Below are 20,011 nucleotides of genomic sequence, written 5' to 3' on the forward strand. Positions count from 1 at the left end.
GGCATTGAATGATCCTGCTACCTTGTTGGTGACGTGGGTACTTGCTTAGGCTCGTCCCAGAGAATGGTCTCGTTTGTCTTATTGAACTCGTCTGTAGTTGATTTCGTCAGTCCCATCATCTGCCCCCGGATTCTGTGGTTGTCATGACGTGTCATGATGACCTTAGAAGATGAAAGGTTTTTTTTTTTAACTGCAGGCAACTCTTGGGATTTCGCGCCGTATTAAATGAGTAGTGGCGGCGCCACATTGGTCGTAGCCACGTGCCATGTTCTGGTTGGTGGGGCCTATGTTCCCATTGTATGACTCTTGGGTTTCCCTCTAATTTTCAGTTTTTGCCTTGATTTTTAAACTTCTATTCTTCTTACTTTACTTTTCGTTTTCCCAAAACTTTCAATCATTTCTTTGAGCGTTTTCTTCTTCAGCTTTTCTTTGCCACTCCTTTCCGAGCCGGTGTGTGTTGGTGTTGGCCTTCTTATCTTCTTCTTTCTGAGGTACATTTTTCTTTCTCCTTTTTTTTTTTTTTTTCTTTTTGTTTTCTTTCTTTGGTGGTAGTAAACATCTGATTTTCTTTTCTTTTGGCTTTTGTTTTATGGTTATTGGGGATTTTAGCATTTACCTCTTCTCTTGTGTCTTCTTGGGTGTCCATGATTAGTAACTCTGAGGTTAGGATAGCTTGCCCCTCAGTTTCCTTCCTTTTCACGCATTTAAGGGGGTCTTTAGGTGTTTTCCCAAACCTTGAGAAATTTGTTTTTGAGGGTAATAGTTTGGGCATTGCCTTGGCTGAGTTGTTTCCTTTGCTTCGTCAATCAATTGATTGGTTTGAGGGTTTAGTGAGAGAGCGGGGATCGATGTCTGAGGTTAGGTCCAGCGAACTCGTGACTAGGTTATCATCTAGTGGTGACCCAGCAGAGGGAGGTACTGCCGTTTCGACCCTTCGAGAGGTTAGGGCTTTTCATATGTTGGGCTTTTCACGCCTTCGAGAGGTACTGTCTTTAGTTGATTTCGTCAGTCCCATCAGTAATCAAATTAAGATTTGTATCAACTTAGAAATTATAGAAAAAGAATTTGGATTGTAATCAAATTATGAATTATATGATATATATATATATAAGTCTAATATTAATATAATATTAGTCTAATACGCAGACTTTTTTATTTTATTTTATAATACACAGACATCAAGTATGTTTGATTGTTACGAAACCTGTAACATCTAAGCATATAAGCACTAAGCAGTACCCCATATCACCACATTATGATTTGTCGACGCATTAATTGCAAATTGAGCCCTTATGCATTGTTTTTCTGGGAAACAAACATCTCAAAACTCAATCCATAGATGCAAATGTTTGGTACGTTGCAACCTTAAACAAAAAGTCTAAGGTTAATATAATTTTCTTTCAATTTGAATACATAATCCTTAAAGGAAACTGCATGGAGACATATTAAGCACAACAAGTGTAATTCAACTATAATCAAATTAAGATTTGTATCAAGTGAAACAACTTTTATTTAGTTCTTTAAGATTTTTATCCATTTAGAGATTGTAGAAGAAGAAAAATTTTATATATTTTTTCTTAAAATCTAAAAATTTTAAAAATCTACAATTCGGTAAAGTCACTTAAAAAGGTATATCTAAATATATTTAAAAGATTCAAAACTATACTAATAATTAGTTAGTCACATTATAAAACACATTAATGTTATGACATATAATTAATACATATATTTGAGTCACCTTTTATGAACACGGTGTGTAATATATAAATTTTACATATTCAAACATAAAATTATGATATTCAATTAAAATAAATAATAAATTTGTTTTAAATTACTTGAAACTTTTGCTAATAGAATCTTAGATGAAGTAGAATTTTAAATTTCTTATAGTTTAGAAAATAGATTGTTATTCATAGTAAATTATTGGTAAAAGAGTTTGATTAACGCTAACTATCTATTGGCACTATATTAATAATTAATCAAAGTATGCATTTATTAGTATAACCTATTACCAAAACACTTTAATTTTGAAAGGAAAAAATTGAAAAGGAATGGGCATTATTTTGACTTTCCTAATGCACAATGTAAACAAATAAAGAATAAGTGTTGACCTTATCTGTGGAGTAAAGTTGCTTGAGATGATTATATATGAAATCTTCACATATTTTTTGTAACCAAATTGAAATTGACAAAAAAACTCTTCATAAGAGTGTCATTAAAACCTAAAATAAATACTAAACTAAAACTCTTAACTCACGAAAAAAAAACTGAAATTTGTAAAACTTGAACTTTTTCAAGTGTATGAATTGAAAATTTTAAAAGTAGATAAATTAACACTTAAATTAAAATTAATGACAAAAAAAGTGTATATGAATATATATGAGAATAATCTGAAAAACAAAACCACACACACACACACATATATATATATATAGAGAGAGAGAGAGAGAGAGAGAGAGAGAGAGAGAGAGAGAGAATTTTCAATTATGAGGAAGTTAGATTTCAAATCATTCTAGGAATTATAAGAGAAGAAGAATTAACTTAGGATGTATGTTTATCCCAAAAAAAATGTCATATAGATTGAACGGAAAAAAAAAAAAAAAAATGTTGACATCAATGTCATGAACGTAATGTAAAAAAAAAAAAAAAAGAAGGTAAATAAACGTGAATGATGGCAATAAGGAAATATGATAGATTTAAATATAAAAAAAAATTATAATCAGCTTAGAAGTTTAAGGTTATCTAAAAAAGAAGAATTTTTTTAAGAAACATAACCTTATCCAAAAAAATGATAAAAGACATAGAAGAAAAGTTGATAAGAACAAAGAAGGTGATTTATTTACTTTTTTTTTTGAGTTAAAAAGAATTGATGCAATTTGAATTATTAAAAAAAATTATATAAATAGTATTAAAGGAAAGAAAATGTTGATATGAACATAACATAAAAAAAAAAAACGTGATTGATGGTTGTAAGGAAATAAAATATAATTTTTTTTCTTAAACCTATTATCAATTAATGTAGAAATTAAAACCTAAAAAAAAAAACACACAAAAGAATAAGTTGTTATCAACATAACTTTATCCAAATGAGTGATAAACCAATGGAAGAAAAGTTGATAAGAATTAATAAGATGTTACGATAATTATCTTAAAAAATAGTCAAATGTGTGAAGAGGAAGATTTTGTTATTGAATATGTTGCTTTTTTTTTTTTTTTTTTTCTGGGTATCATGTTGTTTTTTTTAGATGAAGCAATATAATTTTTTTTTTAAAAGGAACAGATGAAGATTGTTGCTATTTTTTTTTTTTACATGTACTATGTTTTTTTTTTATTTACACGTAGTAATATAATTTAAATAAATAAAAAAGATTAGATGAAGAGTTTGAATTGCAATCAAATTAAAATTTTTTATCAACTTATAAATTATAATAATAAAAGGATTAGATAAAGAGTTTGGATTGTAATCAAATTAAAATTTTTATTAATTTAGAAATTCTAAGAGAAGAAGATAAGAACGAAAATATTTATATATATATTTTAAAATTCTAAAAAAATTTATGCAATTTAGTGCAGCCACTTGGTGCAACCACGGCTTCTAAGCCCAACTTTTATTATATAGTATATGATACAATGCGTAGACTATAGTGGAACAGATTAGTCATTATAAGGTTTATACATTTCAATTTCAAAAAAAAAAAGTTTATTCATTTTTTTTTTCGTTCTTCTTTTTTACTCTATACAAAGTCCTCAATTTTTGTTTAAATCCTTTTCCTACTACGACATTAGCCATTAGGGTCATGATTTATTTGTTTTATAAATTTTTTTTTCCAATAGGTGTACTATTTTACTTCTGGAATTCTTATAAAGGGAGAAACATACAAATTTTTTTTCCAATAGGTGTACTATTTTCCAACCCATCCAGCCTTGTGTTAATTGGATTTTTGAGGAGAGAGATACACCCAAAATACTGATTGGTGCTCAAATTAGATTTTTCCTTTTTAGATTCTACCTTTTTGATTTCTTTCCTTATTTGAAGCTTCCAATCATGGTAGACGATCCAAACACTCTAGCTGCACCTCCTTAGACATTTAAGCATGGTCTTTTAGCTCCACTTAATTTTAGTTTGACCTCCATTCTCTCACAAATTCCTGTAAACTTATTTTTTCACATGATTTCTTGAAAGTAGAAAATTACACACAATGAATGACATCTTATTCAAGAAATTATGTAAAGATAAATAATAGGAACTAATGCAAATCATGGCTTAATTATACAAATTAAGCATAGTAATAAGAAGATAACGCCCACATAAATATATAACAAGTATACATTTTAGGGCGTTATCAGGTTGGTTTTGATTTAGGTTTTTTTGTCTGAGTTTTACATTTTTGGGTTAGATTTGTATTGTTCCTTCCTTGCAATGATGGCCTTAGACTTGGCATTTTGTATAGTAATGTAGATGGAATCAAATTTGATACAACTGAATCTATTACAATGAGAGAATACAATGCATATCGATTGCAAGAACGTGAGCATGAGGGACATACTTTGATATACAGTGGTAGATTGTTTCAACAATTTGATGTAGATGCCTACATGTGTTAATTCAGATCAATCATCCTAATTTTCAATTTATTTAGATTTTAATTTCTTTGGTTTGTTAATATTAATATCCTTACTTTAATGAGTTTGGCTGGCTTGGTATAGGGTTATCTTTTTGTCCACATATTTCAGTGGGATCTATCACAATGCTGATGGTTAGCCTATCATTCGAATTAAGCATATAATACAAAGTTAAATTTATAAATCTATATTTTTTCTTTATTCTTTTTTTATTTCTTTTAATGTTTCATAAATTGTGCTGAGAAACTTAAAACAGCCATATTCATGGTTGGAGAAATTGGAGGGAATGATTATAATTATGCATTGCTTCAAGGCAAAACAATTGAGGAGGCTAGATACATGGTTATAGAAGTTGTCCAAGCAATAACTATGCATTGTTACAGTAAGTTTTATTAGCAAAGAAACTTAAAATAAAAATAAATAAAAAACCTTCTTTTTTCTTGCAAAATGACTTGCTATAATTATTGATCACCAATTTTCTATTATTGTTCCATAGGTTCATTGGTTCTCTACTATTACGACATTCTACACCAACAATTACTCTGCTTATGACAAGATATGTTGAGTCTTTCTCTACTTCTAATAGAATGCAAAAAAAAAAAAAAAAAGAAAAAAAGAAAAGGAAGGACATGATATGATATGGAGACTTAGTACTAGATTTTTTAATTTTTCAAGGTACAAGATTTTATGATGCACCTATGCAAAAAAATTGCAGGGGTGTTGGTGATGAATTTGAGTTTAGCATGGCATAAAAAATTGAAAATGTGATGCTCTTGATGTATGCTAAACTCATTGATTTAATTATGTTCAATTTTTATTTCATAACTCTTGCCTTCAAAGACTATTTCAACATGATTGTGATTATATTGCATTAAAGGCTAATTTGTTTGGCTCCAAGTAATTGTGAAAAGGCATGTCTATTTTATTTCAATGTAATTTGTCAGGTTCCTCTGTAAATACCACCAAAGTTTGGGTTGTGATGACTGAGAGTGAAGCTGTTGGAAAATATTGGACCAGTTCTAGGAATAATGAACGCTAGCTAACCTAAGAATTTTTAATCCTATGTGATAGGGATACCAAGGGAAGAGATTAAGTTTCATTCACCCAGTAAAATATGATCCAAGTTACAAGTATCATATCTTTAATTTACTTTTAAGTTTCAAATAAATGTTGTTAGGACAATTTTTAATTCAAAATTATTTTGCATGTACTTTAGTTGTTTATTTGGCCTTTTTGTGTTATTTTAATACAAAAGGAAAATCTTTATTGATCATGAAAATATAGATATTAGCTTACTAGCAGAAGTGCATGCATCTTAACATTCACTTGATTAGGACCTGCCACAAATTATAATTGTTCTTCAATTTGTTCTCTGTAGCATGCAGTTAATTCCTTTATTTCTAGATTCCTTCACGTCATACTTTCTAGAATTAGCTAATGACATTTGATCTATTACAAAATAAATGTTATAAATTTTATGAATAACCACAGTAAGGAAGTCTCTATTGCATGAGGTAAATGTTCTTTTCAATGACTACCTTATTAGCTACAAATTACTACGTACAGCTATTATATTGTTAAGTTAAACCAATTTTTCTTTGGCTGAAATTGTTAAATTACCTAAAGATTATAATATATGCCAGTTATAAATGGCCATTATAGTTTGCTGCAGCATTCATTAATTTTGTTAATGCTTAAATGATCAAGGATTATAATATATTACAAATTATTGGAGACTTTAACTTTCACTCATATATGTTTAAGGTCTGTCACCATTTTACAACACTCCCTTATTGTATTTTTGGATTTAATCCTTCCCCAAGCCAGTTGTTGGATTAATTATTTATCATAACATGTGCATCATATGTACCCACCTTTAAGTTATTATTTGTAAAAGAATGATTTGAAAAGACTAAGATGGAATACATAATTAGCGATCATACCAAAGCTTTGCAGGGTGTAAAAGCATCTACTACTCAAATTCTTTTTATGTGCGTGTAAAATAACATTACATTGTTTTAATACTACCTCGGTCTGGCTTTTATGATTATATTGTTATTCTTAAAACTCTGTTGTTTAGCATTTGATATCAATACTATGCTTGCAACACGGTTTTTTTTTTTTTTTTTTTTTTGGGTTTGGTTTATTTAAAAGATATGTAACTAAAATCTTTCTTAAATATTCAGTGATTTGTCATTCACAATACAATGTCCAAATAAATTGAAAGCTAATATCACGAATCAGGTTAGGTGGGAAAGGATATTTATTACTTTGCTGCTACTTGCTGGTTAGTTTTCAAAATCTGTGGTGAATGTGAGAGCATGTTTATTTCAGGTGAGGATTTCATTTGGTGTAGCAGTTGCTGCTGCAATAAAGGTGGTAAAAGAAGGCTTAGTGATAGAAAACTCACTGTTGTAAGTCTTATTCCCTTCTTCAAATTAATATGGAATCTCTATTGCATGTTTTTGTATTATGATGGTTAGCTTAAGTTATTTTAATCAAGCTTCACTTCAAAATCACTTTAAATATATGATGACTTCTTTTTATATTCCTACTGATGGTAACATAGATTTTCAGGAGGTTTTTGATCTACTCTTGGAAATTTCTGAAACTAAAAGGTTAATCCCAGATAAGATGGTGAAGACAGTTTTCATGTTTAGCAATATGGGATTCCAGTAGAAATGGGATAAGATATTTCTGAAGATCGTGTTTTGCATTGCTAAATGCGGTTTCATCTTTGGAGGATTTAGTTAAGTCAGTTCCAAAGCCAGAGGAGTTGATGGAGTTAGAAATTTTTGGAGAAGATTACCACGATCTAATTGTATTTGATTGATAACTGTAAAGTCTTCATTATTAGAAAACAGACATTAAGGATTTATTGTTGTCAGCAGCATGCTTGTTGTGATATTATTTGTGAACTAGCTTAGGAGTTAGGAGTGAAGCTATATATATATATTTTTTTTTTTTTGAATCTAAAGAAATTGTTGATTCTAATTTTAGAACATTGAGTTTATTAATCAGTCAAGTAACAATCCTCCAACTAAATTGGTATATTTTAGTTTCTTCTTCATCATGCAGTTTTGTAGCTTGATGAGAGTACAATTTTTATGTATACTGGTCATTGAAAGCTAATCTATAGTTTATATAAGATCTTATCAACTTCTTTGTAAGCTAAACTATTATTTTCTTGCAAGTTAAAATAATCAAAACTCATTATAAAACAACATGTGAAAAAAAAATACTTGCACTTATTAAAAAATAAAATATAAAAAAGAAGTTACACTTATATTGCTTTGGAAACTATATAAATGCATTTGTTACATATTATAAATCTTATTTTTATTCGTGAATCTAACTATTTATGAGGTTTGAAAAAATTAACTTAAAGAGAAAAGTTCGTTTCCCATCGCTTTAAGATTTATATTTTGTTTGCTTTAAAAATTCCGCACGAGCACGGGTTACAAGCTAGTATATATATAAAAGAGGATTTCCCTCTTTTAATTGGACTTTTACGTAGTTCAAAAATACTCTTATTAATGAAAAGTAACTTCATTTAGAAAAACGGTCATAAATGTCAAATAACAAATTTCATTTTGAATTAGGATTTTTTTCCCCCTACACTAGGCCTATCCAAGACAACCCCTTTACCCAACCCACCCAAAATTCTAACCAATCCAATCTAGAAACCGCCCGATCCGACTCCCGTGATGGGTCGGTGACAATTTCCGAGGTACCCAACCCGATTCTAGCTAGTCGGTTGGCGGGTCCTTGCATCTAAACTCGATTTCAACCGACCCGACCAATTCTACCACCAAAAAGGCTGTTGATCTCCACTGTCTAAACAATTTCTCAGTTGGGTCTCACTAGATTCGCGAGATCTCGTTGAGATCCGCCTAGATCCGGCGATATCTTGCCATGAAAGGCTAGTTTTCGACCATATTTGCTGGATTTACTACCCAATTTTTGGCCAAATCCGACCTTGACTAAGACCCAACCACCTTCCAACAAAGGACTGTCCAATCCGGCCTGATTCTTTGACCAGTTGCGGTGGGTCTGAAATTTTTTAACCCGATTTGGTCGGGTCGGTTGCGGGTTGGGCACAAACCCGACCTAGATTTACTCGTGGTCACCCCTACCCTTCACGTTTAGAAAAGAAATTATTTCTTATCTCTAAAGTTTATCCTTTTATTTGTTTGAAAAATAAAATATATATTTCTAAATTATAATAGATACAAATTATTAATTTTTATCTAAAAAAATATAAGAGCTTCTGAGCACGCACAATGTGCATGCTTAGAGGCTAGTATATATATAAAAGGTTTTTCTCATCTCGAAATAAGTTCTAAAAAAAAAAAAAAAAATTGTTTGTTAAGAGATTAGGATATTCTTTCTCATATTTTAGGTGAAGAAGTGCAATATTAACACATGCGTCATCTGAAATCGAATAATGTGGTGATAGTGATACTGATAGTTCTACCATATATATATAGGATTTTCATAAGAACTTGTAGCCAATGACTATAATTCCACTCAATATCTTTTTATTAGATGTGAATTTTGACAAATCTATCATTAAATTATATTTTCTTCCTATATCCTTCATGCTTGAAAATTTCTGAAAGATAAAAAACTAATAGCTATGTCATCAATTAATTGTCTAAATTTCAAGTTTTTGTGGTTTAAAATTATGTACAAAAAATAATTTTATGGATTGAATAATAAATAATACCTAATTGGCATGAAATTTGACATATATGTTCAAAACATAAAGAACATATAATTCAACGCTTAGATTTTTAAAATATGTCATCATAATAAAAAAAAAATTTAATGAAAGTTGTACCTATTAGTTACAACTAAGTTTGTAGCCAAACTTTGTTATTTTCATAATTCATTTGTATTTATTTTATTTATTAAATGGATTTACCTCATTTTATTTCAAAACACAAGGGACAGTTAAAAGCTTTACCTAGATAATGTTAATCATCAAGTAAATATACTGTTAAGGATTTGGTATGCAACCACATCTCATCAATAATCATTGGTTGGAAGGTTTCAATTAGCATTTTATTTTATTTTTTTAAATGTGGGTTTCAATTAGCTAAAAAAAGTTTAAAATGTGGGTTTTAATTAATTCAATTAGTAAAGTCTCAATAATCATTAGATGTCATAGATTAAAATTGTATCTTATCTATTAAATTTTTAAAAAAAAAAAATTATATCAATTCGACTCTTTTTCTTTGTTCTAACGTTGCACACAATTTATTATTATTATTATTATTTTTAGAGAAAATGATAATAGACTTTATTCATAATCAAGGTATACAATTGGAAAGAGAAAAGAGGGGCATTGTTCGATCCAAACAATAGCCTTCTCTTTCTCTTGTGCAACACTAGCAAGAAACTAGAGTAGCTCTATTAAAAAGTCACAAAAAAAAAAAACTAAATGAAAATAAATTAAATAAATACTTCAAGCTGTAAGTGTAGAACGACAGTACCACTCCATCCAAATGATTCCATAGATATTTATATACCATGCCAAAGCCCATCGGTGAAGTATTGAGCTAAGGCAGCTATGGAGGATGAAGCATTGAGCTGAGGCAACTAGGGACGGAACCAGGATTCGAACTTGGGGGGCCAAAGCTTAAAATAAATTTTTTTTTTTTTAAATAAAAATAAAAACTAACATCTATTTCATATTCAACAAAATACTACATATAAAATAAGTATTTCTTAAACATTTGATATTATAAAAATGTCAACAAAGTATAACATATAAAATAAGTTTTTCTTAAACATTTCAACACAATTATTAAAATGGAACTCGACGCTATTTCAGAGGAGATCCAAAAAAAAAATATATATATATATATATATATATTAAAAGGCAAATCTTAGTTTTTCAAATTACATATATATACCAGTTTTTTTTTTTTTTTTAAATAGGGCTATTAGGACCAAAATTTAAAATTTCAACACACACACACATACATACATACATATATATATATATATACATACTTGGGGGGGTGGGGGTGGGGGCACACTTTCAGTCTTCCACAGCTCTCTTTTTTACAAGAGTTTGATGACTTTGATCTTCACCATAATGTACAGATAGTTTACTAGAAATTTGTGAGTTTTCAGATGGTTGTGGGATAGCTGGCCCGCGAAGATGCTTTTTCCACTTTCTCTTATTCTAACGGATAAATCTTCAGGAGGTTTTCTAACGGATAAATCTTCAGGAAGTTTATTTATTCCAGCCGAAAATTTTGGTATTTGATCATTGTCAACTACAATTAAATTACCTCACAATCTTCTGCCTCCATAAAGAGAAATATAATGTCAACATCTTTTCCCACGAAATCCGTCCCAATACTTATCTTCTTTCCCATATCACGTTGTTGCACAACCTCACCCTTATTATCTTGTATCCAGTTCAAACTTCACGGCGCTGTTTCACTTTTTTGAATTCAAAATGAGTATTGTGTTATCCACTGAAAAAGCGGTTTCTCTGTTTGGTCCACAACTATCGCTGCTTGTTCCGCGAACATTGAGAGTTCAGCTGTAGAGGAATTCCCAACGGACTCAGGGGCTTGCTTGGTCATCAGGAATCAGTGCATGTGATGTGAGTGAGATTGATGATTGCGTTGAGTATTGCCTTGACTCTGTTTTCTTGGAGCCACCACGCTCAACCAATGACCATATTGTAATTCATCCTCTTCCAATGAAAGTCGTCGACCTACTCGTCTTTGGGGGCACTCACGATCATTTTCATTGTGACCGAGAATATATAGTAATACCTACCACACCGGCCTATAACAGAATATTGGAAACAAATCCATCCAGCCTCCAATCCTTCGATCCGCATTAGTGGTTTTGTTATATCCATATTCACACGAATGCCAAGGAAATTAGGTCCCCGTGCCAAACCATTTCGAGGAACGTCCACTGTGACTAGTTCACCAATTTCCTATGCCATTCTACCTCCCACTTCTTTATTCATGCTCTTTATTGGAACATTAAAAACAAAGGTCCATGCTTGAACTTTACATCACAAGGACTAATATCATCCCCATGGAAACGCTTCAGTAAAATGAGGTGTTTATCAAAGGACTAATAATCTCTTCCAAATTGCTTTCCTTCTCAAAGATGTTTCCAACCCCATGTGAGCAACGCCAAAGTTGACGTAACGTAGCTTTGAAAGCTTCTTTATTGTAATCTTTGTTGATCTGGAGTTTCACTAATAGCTTTTGAGAGTAAGTAACCTCCTTAGATTTAATTAGCATCTCGCCCCCTTCCACATTTCCTCCATTTCAGATTCCATGGGAGCCAAAAGGTATTCAATCAAAGGGTATCTTTACTATCGAGAGAATAGGGAATGCCAGGAAAAGCAAGGAAGAATAACAACGGAAAAATCCTCTACCTGTCTAAACTGGAGAGGTTTCAAGCTTGTAGATGGACACAAGTTTGGGGCTTCAGAGGAGCCTAGAGAAGTTAACGTAGCGCACAGCTCTAGACATATATACTGCGTAACCTTCAGTTAGTTTGATTTTATTCAAAGATTTTCTTTCCACTTGGAAGGCCTATTGAATTTATCATTGGAAAAACTTGTGTCTTGCTGCATGTAATTGTAGGATTATCTTTTCAATCAGGGATGGATTATCTTTTCAATATTATACTATCTAATAATTTTTGATTGGATTAATATTTAAATGACAACATAACTATTAATCTCGTGTCATATTGCAATTTTGCAAGCATGTAAAGTATAAGAAGAAAATCTAATTCAATAATGGATTTGTTAAAATTCGTATCTAATAAAAAAAAATTAAGTGACATAACATAGCTTAAAGTTCAAGAAACATCACACAATAAAAAAAAATAGTGCCTAACTAATAATTTTTATTTAGTTTTATTTTTGGGTGAGATAATTTATTTAATATCAGAGATAATTTTATGGCTAAGTAAATTTTAAGCTACACTAACAATAAAGTCAAATGTAAGTGATTAGCCAATTGAACTAATTATGGATAATAAGCATTGCATGGATAATCTAAATAAGCAATAATAGTAAATAAAAAAGAGAGGTAAACCCAAGATAACACCCAATGTGTTATTAAAGAGGATGACCTGAGAACCGGACAAAGAAACCTCTTCATGTCTAGTTGCTGAAATGATCCACTAAAAATAGATAGTTTTAGTACAAATTGACACACACAACCCTTAAGTAGTACTGCAAACTTGTACTCGAGCCCTCCAAGCTCCTACTTGCAACTAACTTTACTAAATCCTTTCTCTATCTTAATCACCAAATCCAAAACCAAGAACCAATTGCATCTTCAAGCCACCGTGGCTGAAATTGGCAAACTCCATTACACTCACAACACTCAAGGATGGTGATAATTGTAATTGGGATAATCACCTCTCAAATATATGGCTATGGTAAGAATTGATGGTGTTTGGCTCTCAAAACGATGGGTATCATTCTCTCAACTCTCAGGATGGTGATTAGGGTAAAATTCATGAAAAATGATAAGCATATATAGTAAGAAGGGTCTAGTCCAATAGGTGATCTGTATAACTAATTTTCCTCAGGTTTTGAGCAATTTGCAAGTGCGGATGTCCAGCAAATTTGAATCACATGCCTGTTTCGTAGGTGCCTAGGACCTATAATTGTCCCACAAAATTGAAACGTCAACAGCATCACTTGGACAATCCTAAGCCATCCCAAATACAAAAAATACCCACAATTGACATTTTTATTTTGAAAAGGACATTTTCTTTTGAATAATTCACAAAAAATAAAATAAAATAAAATTTCCAAACCATTTATGCTTTGATAAATCTTTCTTGGATGGTGCACTCACAAACCCTACTTTCACAATGTTTGCTTCAAACTATGAGTTTGCATTTACTTCAAGCACTCGAATTGCAACCTCAATTGGAGAAGATGCTTAAGCAGGGGATGGTAATGGACCAGGGTTGGGTTGGGTTGGGTTTTATCCATGGATACCCAGTTCCCAATATCTATTAAGAACCCGTACATAATTTCTACCCAGATTTTTACTCAAGGATACCTAAACTTGACCTGAACCTGGTTTTTTGAGCTTTTAAAATAATTTTTTAAAGTTTTTTTAATTAAAAAATTATGATAAAATGGGGGATGAAAATTGTTGAAGAATGATGCATAATGGCAAATATCCAAATTCGCTATGGATTTGAATAAAAAGAGATGCATCTAATGCACGACAGATGAAGAAATTATTGAATTCAATTAAGACCATGCAACAAACAAAAATTATTCAAATCAATATGACTACACAATAGGGAAATATAAGAGAAAAATAAATTGTGTGTGTGTTTGTTTATAAGAAGTGAGTCTTCGTATTATATTTCGCTTTTGTGTGTGTGTGTGTTTGTTTCTCAAAACAAAGTAAATAGCTTCACCAAAATTAAGAAAATTGGCTGGGACACATGACAAAAAAATTAGACACACATTTGAAATCTAATTGAATTTCCTCTCAAATTTGGCTTTATATATATAACTAGTCGTAATCTCGTGCTATGCACAAAAACCTACCTGTTTGTATGATAGACTAAAATAATTCTATAAAATTTTAAATTGATCATGAAACTACAACATTCCACGAATCACTCATGTTTGACTTCAATTTGTGTTACAATTTGATAGATATATTGCAAAAAAAATTAACCCAAAAACACAGACGTTAAAAATTACAAAAGGCAAAAACATTAAAGAATCAAAAGATTTAAAGCCTAAAAATTATAGAAAGAAAATAAAAGTTACACAACATAGAAATATAAGAGACAGATGTATTACCCACAAAAGAATAATTTGTGACTATAGTTATTGAAATATGCCCAATAGTTTAACATATTGCACCCAAAAAAAAAAAAAACTAAAAAAATTAAGATGTTAAAACTTCTGAAAAGCCAAAAAGCATTAAAGAATACGAAGATTCACTTCTTATAAATTTTTGAAAGAATATATGTGTGTGTGTGTGTGTGTGTGTGTGTGTGTGTGTGTGACTACACATTAGCGAAATATAAGAGAAAATAAATTACCTTCAAAAGAATAATTCATGGTATGGTTGTTTAAATCTACGAAATAGGTTCAAATATTGCAAAAACTAAAGCAAAAATTTAGATGTTAAAACTTCTAAAATGCCAAAAAAAAAAATTAAAGAACCATTAGATTCAGAGCCTATAAGTTATTGAAACAATTCAAAAATATATATAATTACTCAAAAGAGAAATATAAGTAAAAGGAAAAAGTACATGAACCCATAAAGTAATAAGTTTTAATAGGTCTAAATTTTAAACAATGAAAAAAAAGAATTATAAAAAATCATAGGCATAGGGTTTAAAAAATAAAATATATTAAAATGGAGTGTAAATTTGTGAGGTTTGCAAAGTTAATGTGTCAAAATTTTAAAAGGTGAACAAAAAGTTAAAAGCTTCGTGTTAAAACTGAGAAGCACAGAGCACAGTCAAATAAGGTGCAACAAGGAGATATATTTGAAGTAAGGAATAGAGGTCAAGACTTTAATATAGCAGCCAGAACAAAGGAGCATGATAATCAAGTGAAGATTACAAAGTCAGTATTAGCAAGTGCAGAGGCGCTGGACACAATAGAAGCAGTACCCTTTTGTCAAGACTTTATACTTGGAGCAATGAAGGGAGCTACACATGCCACTTGGAAGTTAGTTATTGTAGTTAGCACACGTGCAATATTAGCTTGGGATTAGTTGCATAATAGTTTTCTTCCACATTTTTAGGGAGTTAGTTATAGAGTAAAGCTTGCTTCTTTCGTGTATATATAGAAGTAGTGGCTATTGTATAGATTAATTCTTTTGTACTCTCTGTATTGAATTTTGCCTTTATCAATAAGAATTACAATTCTATTTAGAAAGAGTCTTCTAGAATTTTACATGGTATCAGAGCTTTGAAGCTCCTTCCATGGCGTCCTCTAATTCAACCAATCCATCTGATCCAACACCAGTCCAACATTCACCATCAATTAGTAATGATTCCACTACTCCTAATCCTCCCAATCCTTATTTCCTCAATTCGAGTGCAAATCCAGGCAGTATCTTGGTTACTCAACCATTGCTTGGAATGAAGAATTACAAATCTTGGTCTAGAGCAATAGTTCTTGCTCTCACTGTGAAGAAGAAAATTGGTTTTGTTAATGGAAAGATTTCAAAACCAGATTTGGATTCGCCTTTGTATGAAGATTGGGAGAGCTATAACACGATGGTGCTTTCTTGGATGATCAATTCAATGCATGTTGATGTATCCAGTAGCATCATGTACTGTGAAACAGCAAGGGAAATGTGGATTGAGTTTCAAAATGTGTTTGCACAAGGGAATGGTCCCAAAATTTACAACTTGCAACAAGAAATTTCTCACATTTCTCAACACTAGATGTCAGTGACAAAGTACTACACTAAATTCAAGAGGCTTTGAGATCAGTTGCTTCGCTATAATCCAATTCCAGAGTGTTCTTGTGGTGCTATGAAGGTGTTGAATGCTTCACACAACAAAGCCTATGTTATGAGGTTTCTGATGGGTTTGAACGAGAGTTTTGAGACTCTTGGAAGTCAGATTCTCATTATGGATCCATTTCCTTCTATGAGCAAAGTTTATTCCTTAGTTCTTCAAGAGGAATCACACAAAACTGTTGGGAATGGAGGCTCAGACACACCTTAATATGATGCAGTAGCTATGTATGCAAATACATGAGGGAATACAGGTAGTGGAAATTGGAACAAAGGGAACAACAAGAAGGAGAAGCCTTTTTGTACACACTACAACATGACAAGTCACGTAGTTGACAAATGCTACAAGTTGCATGACTATCCTCCTAGATACAAGCCAAAAGGGAAATCACATGCTAATGCAAATCAAGCTACATCTAAACCATTAGCAAATGCAGAGAATTTCTCTATTGTAGTGAATCAGTGTCCTATATCTAAGGCACAGTGTGAGCAGTTGTTGTCATATCTCAACAATGGAGGTAATCTTGGAGATGGACATCATGCAGCTGTTGTGAGCACAATCACTGAAAGTAATGGTGTTGAAGGAACCATTGGTATGGCTTCTGATGGTGCTTCAGCTTCTTCTTCTCACTCTCAATTCAACCTCATGTTAGGTACTCATTCCCATTTTACTCCAAATTTAGAGCATTCAATTTTTCTGCTAAAACTGTCAATAGGGAAGCTTTTAGCAAATCTGATTGGGTTTTAGATACAGGGGCAACAGACCATATGATTCATTCTATTTCCTATTATACATCAATTATTTCTACATTGAATACTCATGTCAATCTTCCAAATGGTGAAGTTGCTCAAGGTAAACATATAGGGACTATTCAAATTTTAGAAAATCTTGTTTTACATAATGTACTTTGTGTTCCTTCATTTATCTTCAATCTGATTTCAATCAGCCAATTGACAAAATCTATATTTTGTTGCCTTATTTTCCTTGGAAATCTCTGCTTTATCCAGGTCGTTGCTCCTTGGAGCACAATTGGTCTGGGTAAGGAGTGTTATGGTCTCTACCTGCTTGAAGAGAGTTGTTCAACCTCATATTGTGTTTTTGCTGCTGTTTCAGCTAATAAGACTCAGCCACATGTATGGCATTCTAGGTTAGGCCACTTGTTAAATGACAAGTTGGATTTGTTGAATAAAAATCATGTACCTCTTTTCAATTCTTTTGAAATATTTCACTGTGATGTATGTCCTTTAGCTAAACAAAAGAGGATGCCATTCAATAAAAGTACTAATATTTCTGATAATTGCGTTGATTTGATTCATTGTGATTTGTGGGGCCTTTTTTCTGTTTCAACTACGAATGGTTGTAAGTTTTTCTTAACCATTGTAGATGATTGCTCAAGGTGCACATGGGTGTACTTACTTAAGCATAAGTCACAGACTCAAGCTACCTTGGAGCAGTTTTGCACAATGGTAGAGACTCAATTTTCAAGGAAAGTAAAAACTATTAGAACTAATCATGGAACTGAATTCATAATGAAAGATTTTTTTCTCAAAAGGGGCATTTTGCATCAACTTAGTTGTGTTAAAACTCCTCCAGAAAATGCCATTGTTGAAAGGAAACATCAACACATCTTAAATGTGGCAAGGGCTCTAAAATTTCAATCAAATTTTCCTTTGCATTTGTGGGGTCGTTGTGTTCTTACTGCTGTGTACTTAATCAATAGGGTGCCTTCATCCATTTTATCATACAAGACACCTTTTGAAGTACTCTTTGGTTCTGCCCCTACTTATTCTCATTTGAGGATTTTTGGCTGCTTGTGTTATGCATCAACTCTTTCTCACAACAGGTCCAAGTTTGATTCAAGGGCAAGAAAATGTGTTTTTTTAGGTTATCCTTTTGGCATTAAAGGCTATAAACTTCTTGATTTGACTACCAATTCAGTTTTTATTTCCCGAGATGTAATTTTTCATGAAAACATTTTTCCTTTTGCATCAAATACATGTGATTTTTCTGATCCTTTTAATGTTGTCACTGAGGTTGAAGCTCATTCTTCTAGTCAAGCTTGTACAGATACATTTGTTACTCCTATTAGTATTGCAGAGATTCCTAACTCTTCTCCTAGGTCTTGTGACTCAACCTTTCAAGTTCCAAACTCTTCTGTTTCAACACTTCCTTCATCTATTTGCACCAACATTGATTCAGCAGCTCTTGATCTAGCTCAATCTGATTCAATACCTTGTCTTGCTCCTAGTTCTATCTCACCTGAGGAAGCTTTTCCACCAGCCAGAAGGTTAGCCAGGGTTCACAAGACACCTAGTTATTTGCAAGACTATGCTTGTAACACAGCTGTTGCTGCTCATTCTCTAGGTTCTCCTTATGATCTTGCAAATTCTCTGACATACTCTCATTTAGAACCTTCCTATCAGTCCTATCTAATGACCATCAATGTTTGTTATCGAAAGCCTACTGGCTTTTCCCAAGCTGTCCAAGATCCTGCTTGGAAAGCAGCTATGGATATAGAGATTACAGCTCTTGAGAAGACTCACACTTGGAAACTCACCCCCTGCCACCTAGTAAAAGTCCTATAGGTTGCAAATGGGTCTATAGGATTAAGCTGAATTCTGATGGCACTGTTGATAGATTTAAAGCTCGTTTGGTGGCTAAAGGCTTCACACAGAGAGAAGGTCTTGATTTTTTAGAAATGTTTTCTCCTGTGGCCAAAACTATTTCAATCAGGGTTCTTCTTGCCCTTGCCTTTGCCAAGGGTTGGCTCTTGCATCAATTAGACATCAACAATGCTTTCCTCCAAGGGGATCTTGAAGGGGAAGTGTACATGAGTTTACCACCTTGTTATCACAATAAGGTGGAGTCCATTCCATCCTCTAATTCATCATCATTTGTCCCATTGGTTTGTAAGCTGGTCAAATCTCTTTATGGTTTGAAACAGGCTTCCAGGCAGTGGAATGCCAAGCTTTCAACCACCATTTTGCAGCTTGGTTTTCATCAATCTCAAGTTGATCATTCTTTTTGTGCATACAGATGGCCCTTTATTCACAACATTGCTTGTCCATGTAGATGACATGATCATCACAAACAATAATCCAAATTGTGTTGCTGCTTTAAAGTCCTTATTGGACAAGAAGTTTGGCATTAAAGATCTTGGTTCACTCAAGTTCTTCTTAGGACTAGAGATTGCTAGAAGTGAGAAGGGTATTAGCTTGAACCAAAGGAAATATGCCCTTGAAATTCTTAAAGAAGCTGGTATGCTTGGCTGCAAACCTGCAAAAACACCTATGGAACAACAATTGAAGCTGTCCAAAGGTGATGGAGAGTTACTTCAAGATGTTGGAAAGTACAGGAGGCTAATTGGCAAGCTAATGTACTTAACATTGAGTAGGCCAGATAATACCTATGCAGTGCATAGGCTTAGCCAATTTTTGTCTCAACCTAGGATGCCTCATTTGAGAGCAGTCACAAGGATTTTGCAGTATATTAAGGGTACTCCAGGGCAGGGTGTTTTTTATCCAGTTGAATTAGATTCACACCTTAAAGCCTATTGTGATGCAGACTGGGCAGGGTGTCTAGATACTAGAAAGTCTCTTACTGGCTTTTGTGTGTTCCTAGATAATGCTTTGGTGTCTTGGAGGTCCAAGAAGCAGAATGTAGTGTCCAAATCTTCTACAGAAGCAGAATATCGATCCATGGCTACCACTACCTGTGAACTTACTTGGATATTGTACTTGTTAAGGGATTTGCACATCTCACATGAGAAGCCTGCATTGATGTACTATGACAACCAAGCTGCACTACACATCTCAATCAATCCTGTATTCCATGAGAGGTCCAAACACATTGAGGCAAACTGCCA

General features: G+C 32.3%; 1 protein-coding gene across 1 annotated transcript; it reads left to right on the top strand.

The window, feature by feature from the left end:
* Positions 1 to 15,603: 15,603 nt before the first annotated feature.
* Positions 15,604 to 16,071, top strand: LOC142635061 (uncharacterized). The gene has a single exon (XM_075809277.1). It carries the CDS (start codon positions 15,604 to 15,606, stop codon positions 16,069 to 16,071), a length of 468 nt encoding a protein of 155 aa, XP_075665392.1.
* The last annotated feature ends 3,940 nt before the right edge of the window (positions 16,072 to 20,011 follow it).

The sequence above is a fragment of the Castanea sativa genome, chromosome 5, assembly GCF_040712315.1.
Source record: "Castanea sativa cultivar Marrone di Chiusa Pesio chromosome 5, ASM4071231v1".
NCBI classification, from domain to species: Eukaryota; Viridiplantae; Streptophyta; class Magnoliopsida; order Fagales; family Fagaceae; genus Castanea; species Castanea sativa.

Excerpts from the sequence above, each read along its gene's own strand:
- LOC142635061 (XM_075809277.1), top strand. The coding sequence starts at position 15,604 with ATGGCGTCCTCTAATTCAACCAATCCATCTGATCCAACACCAGTCCAA.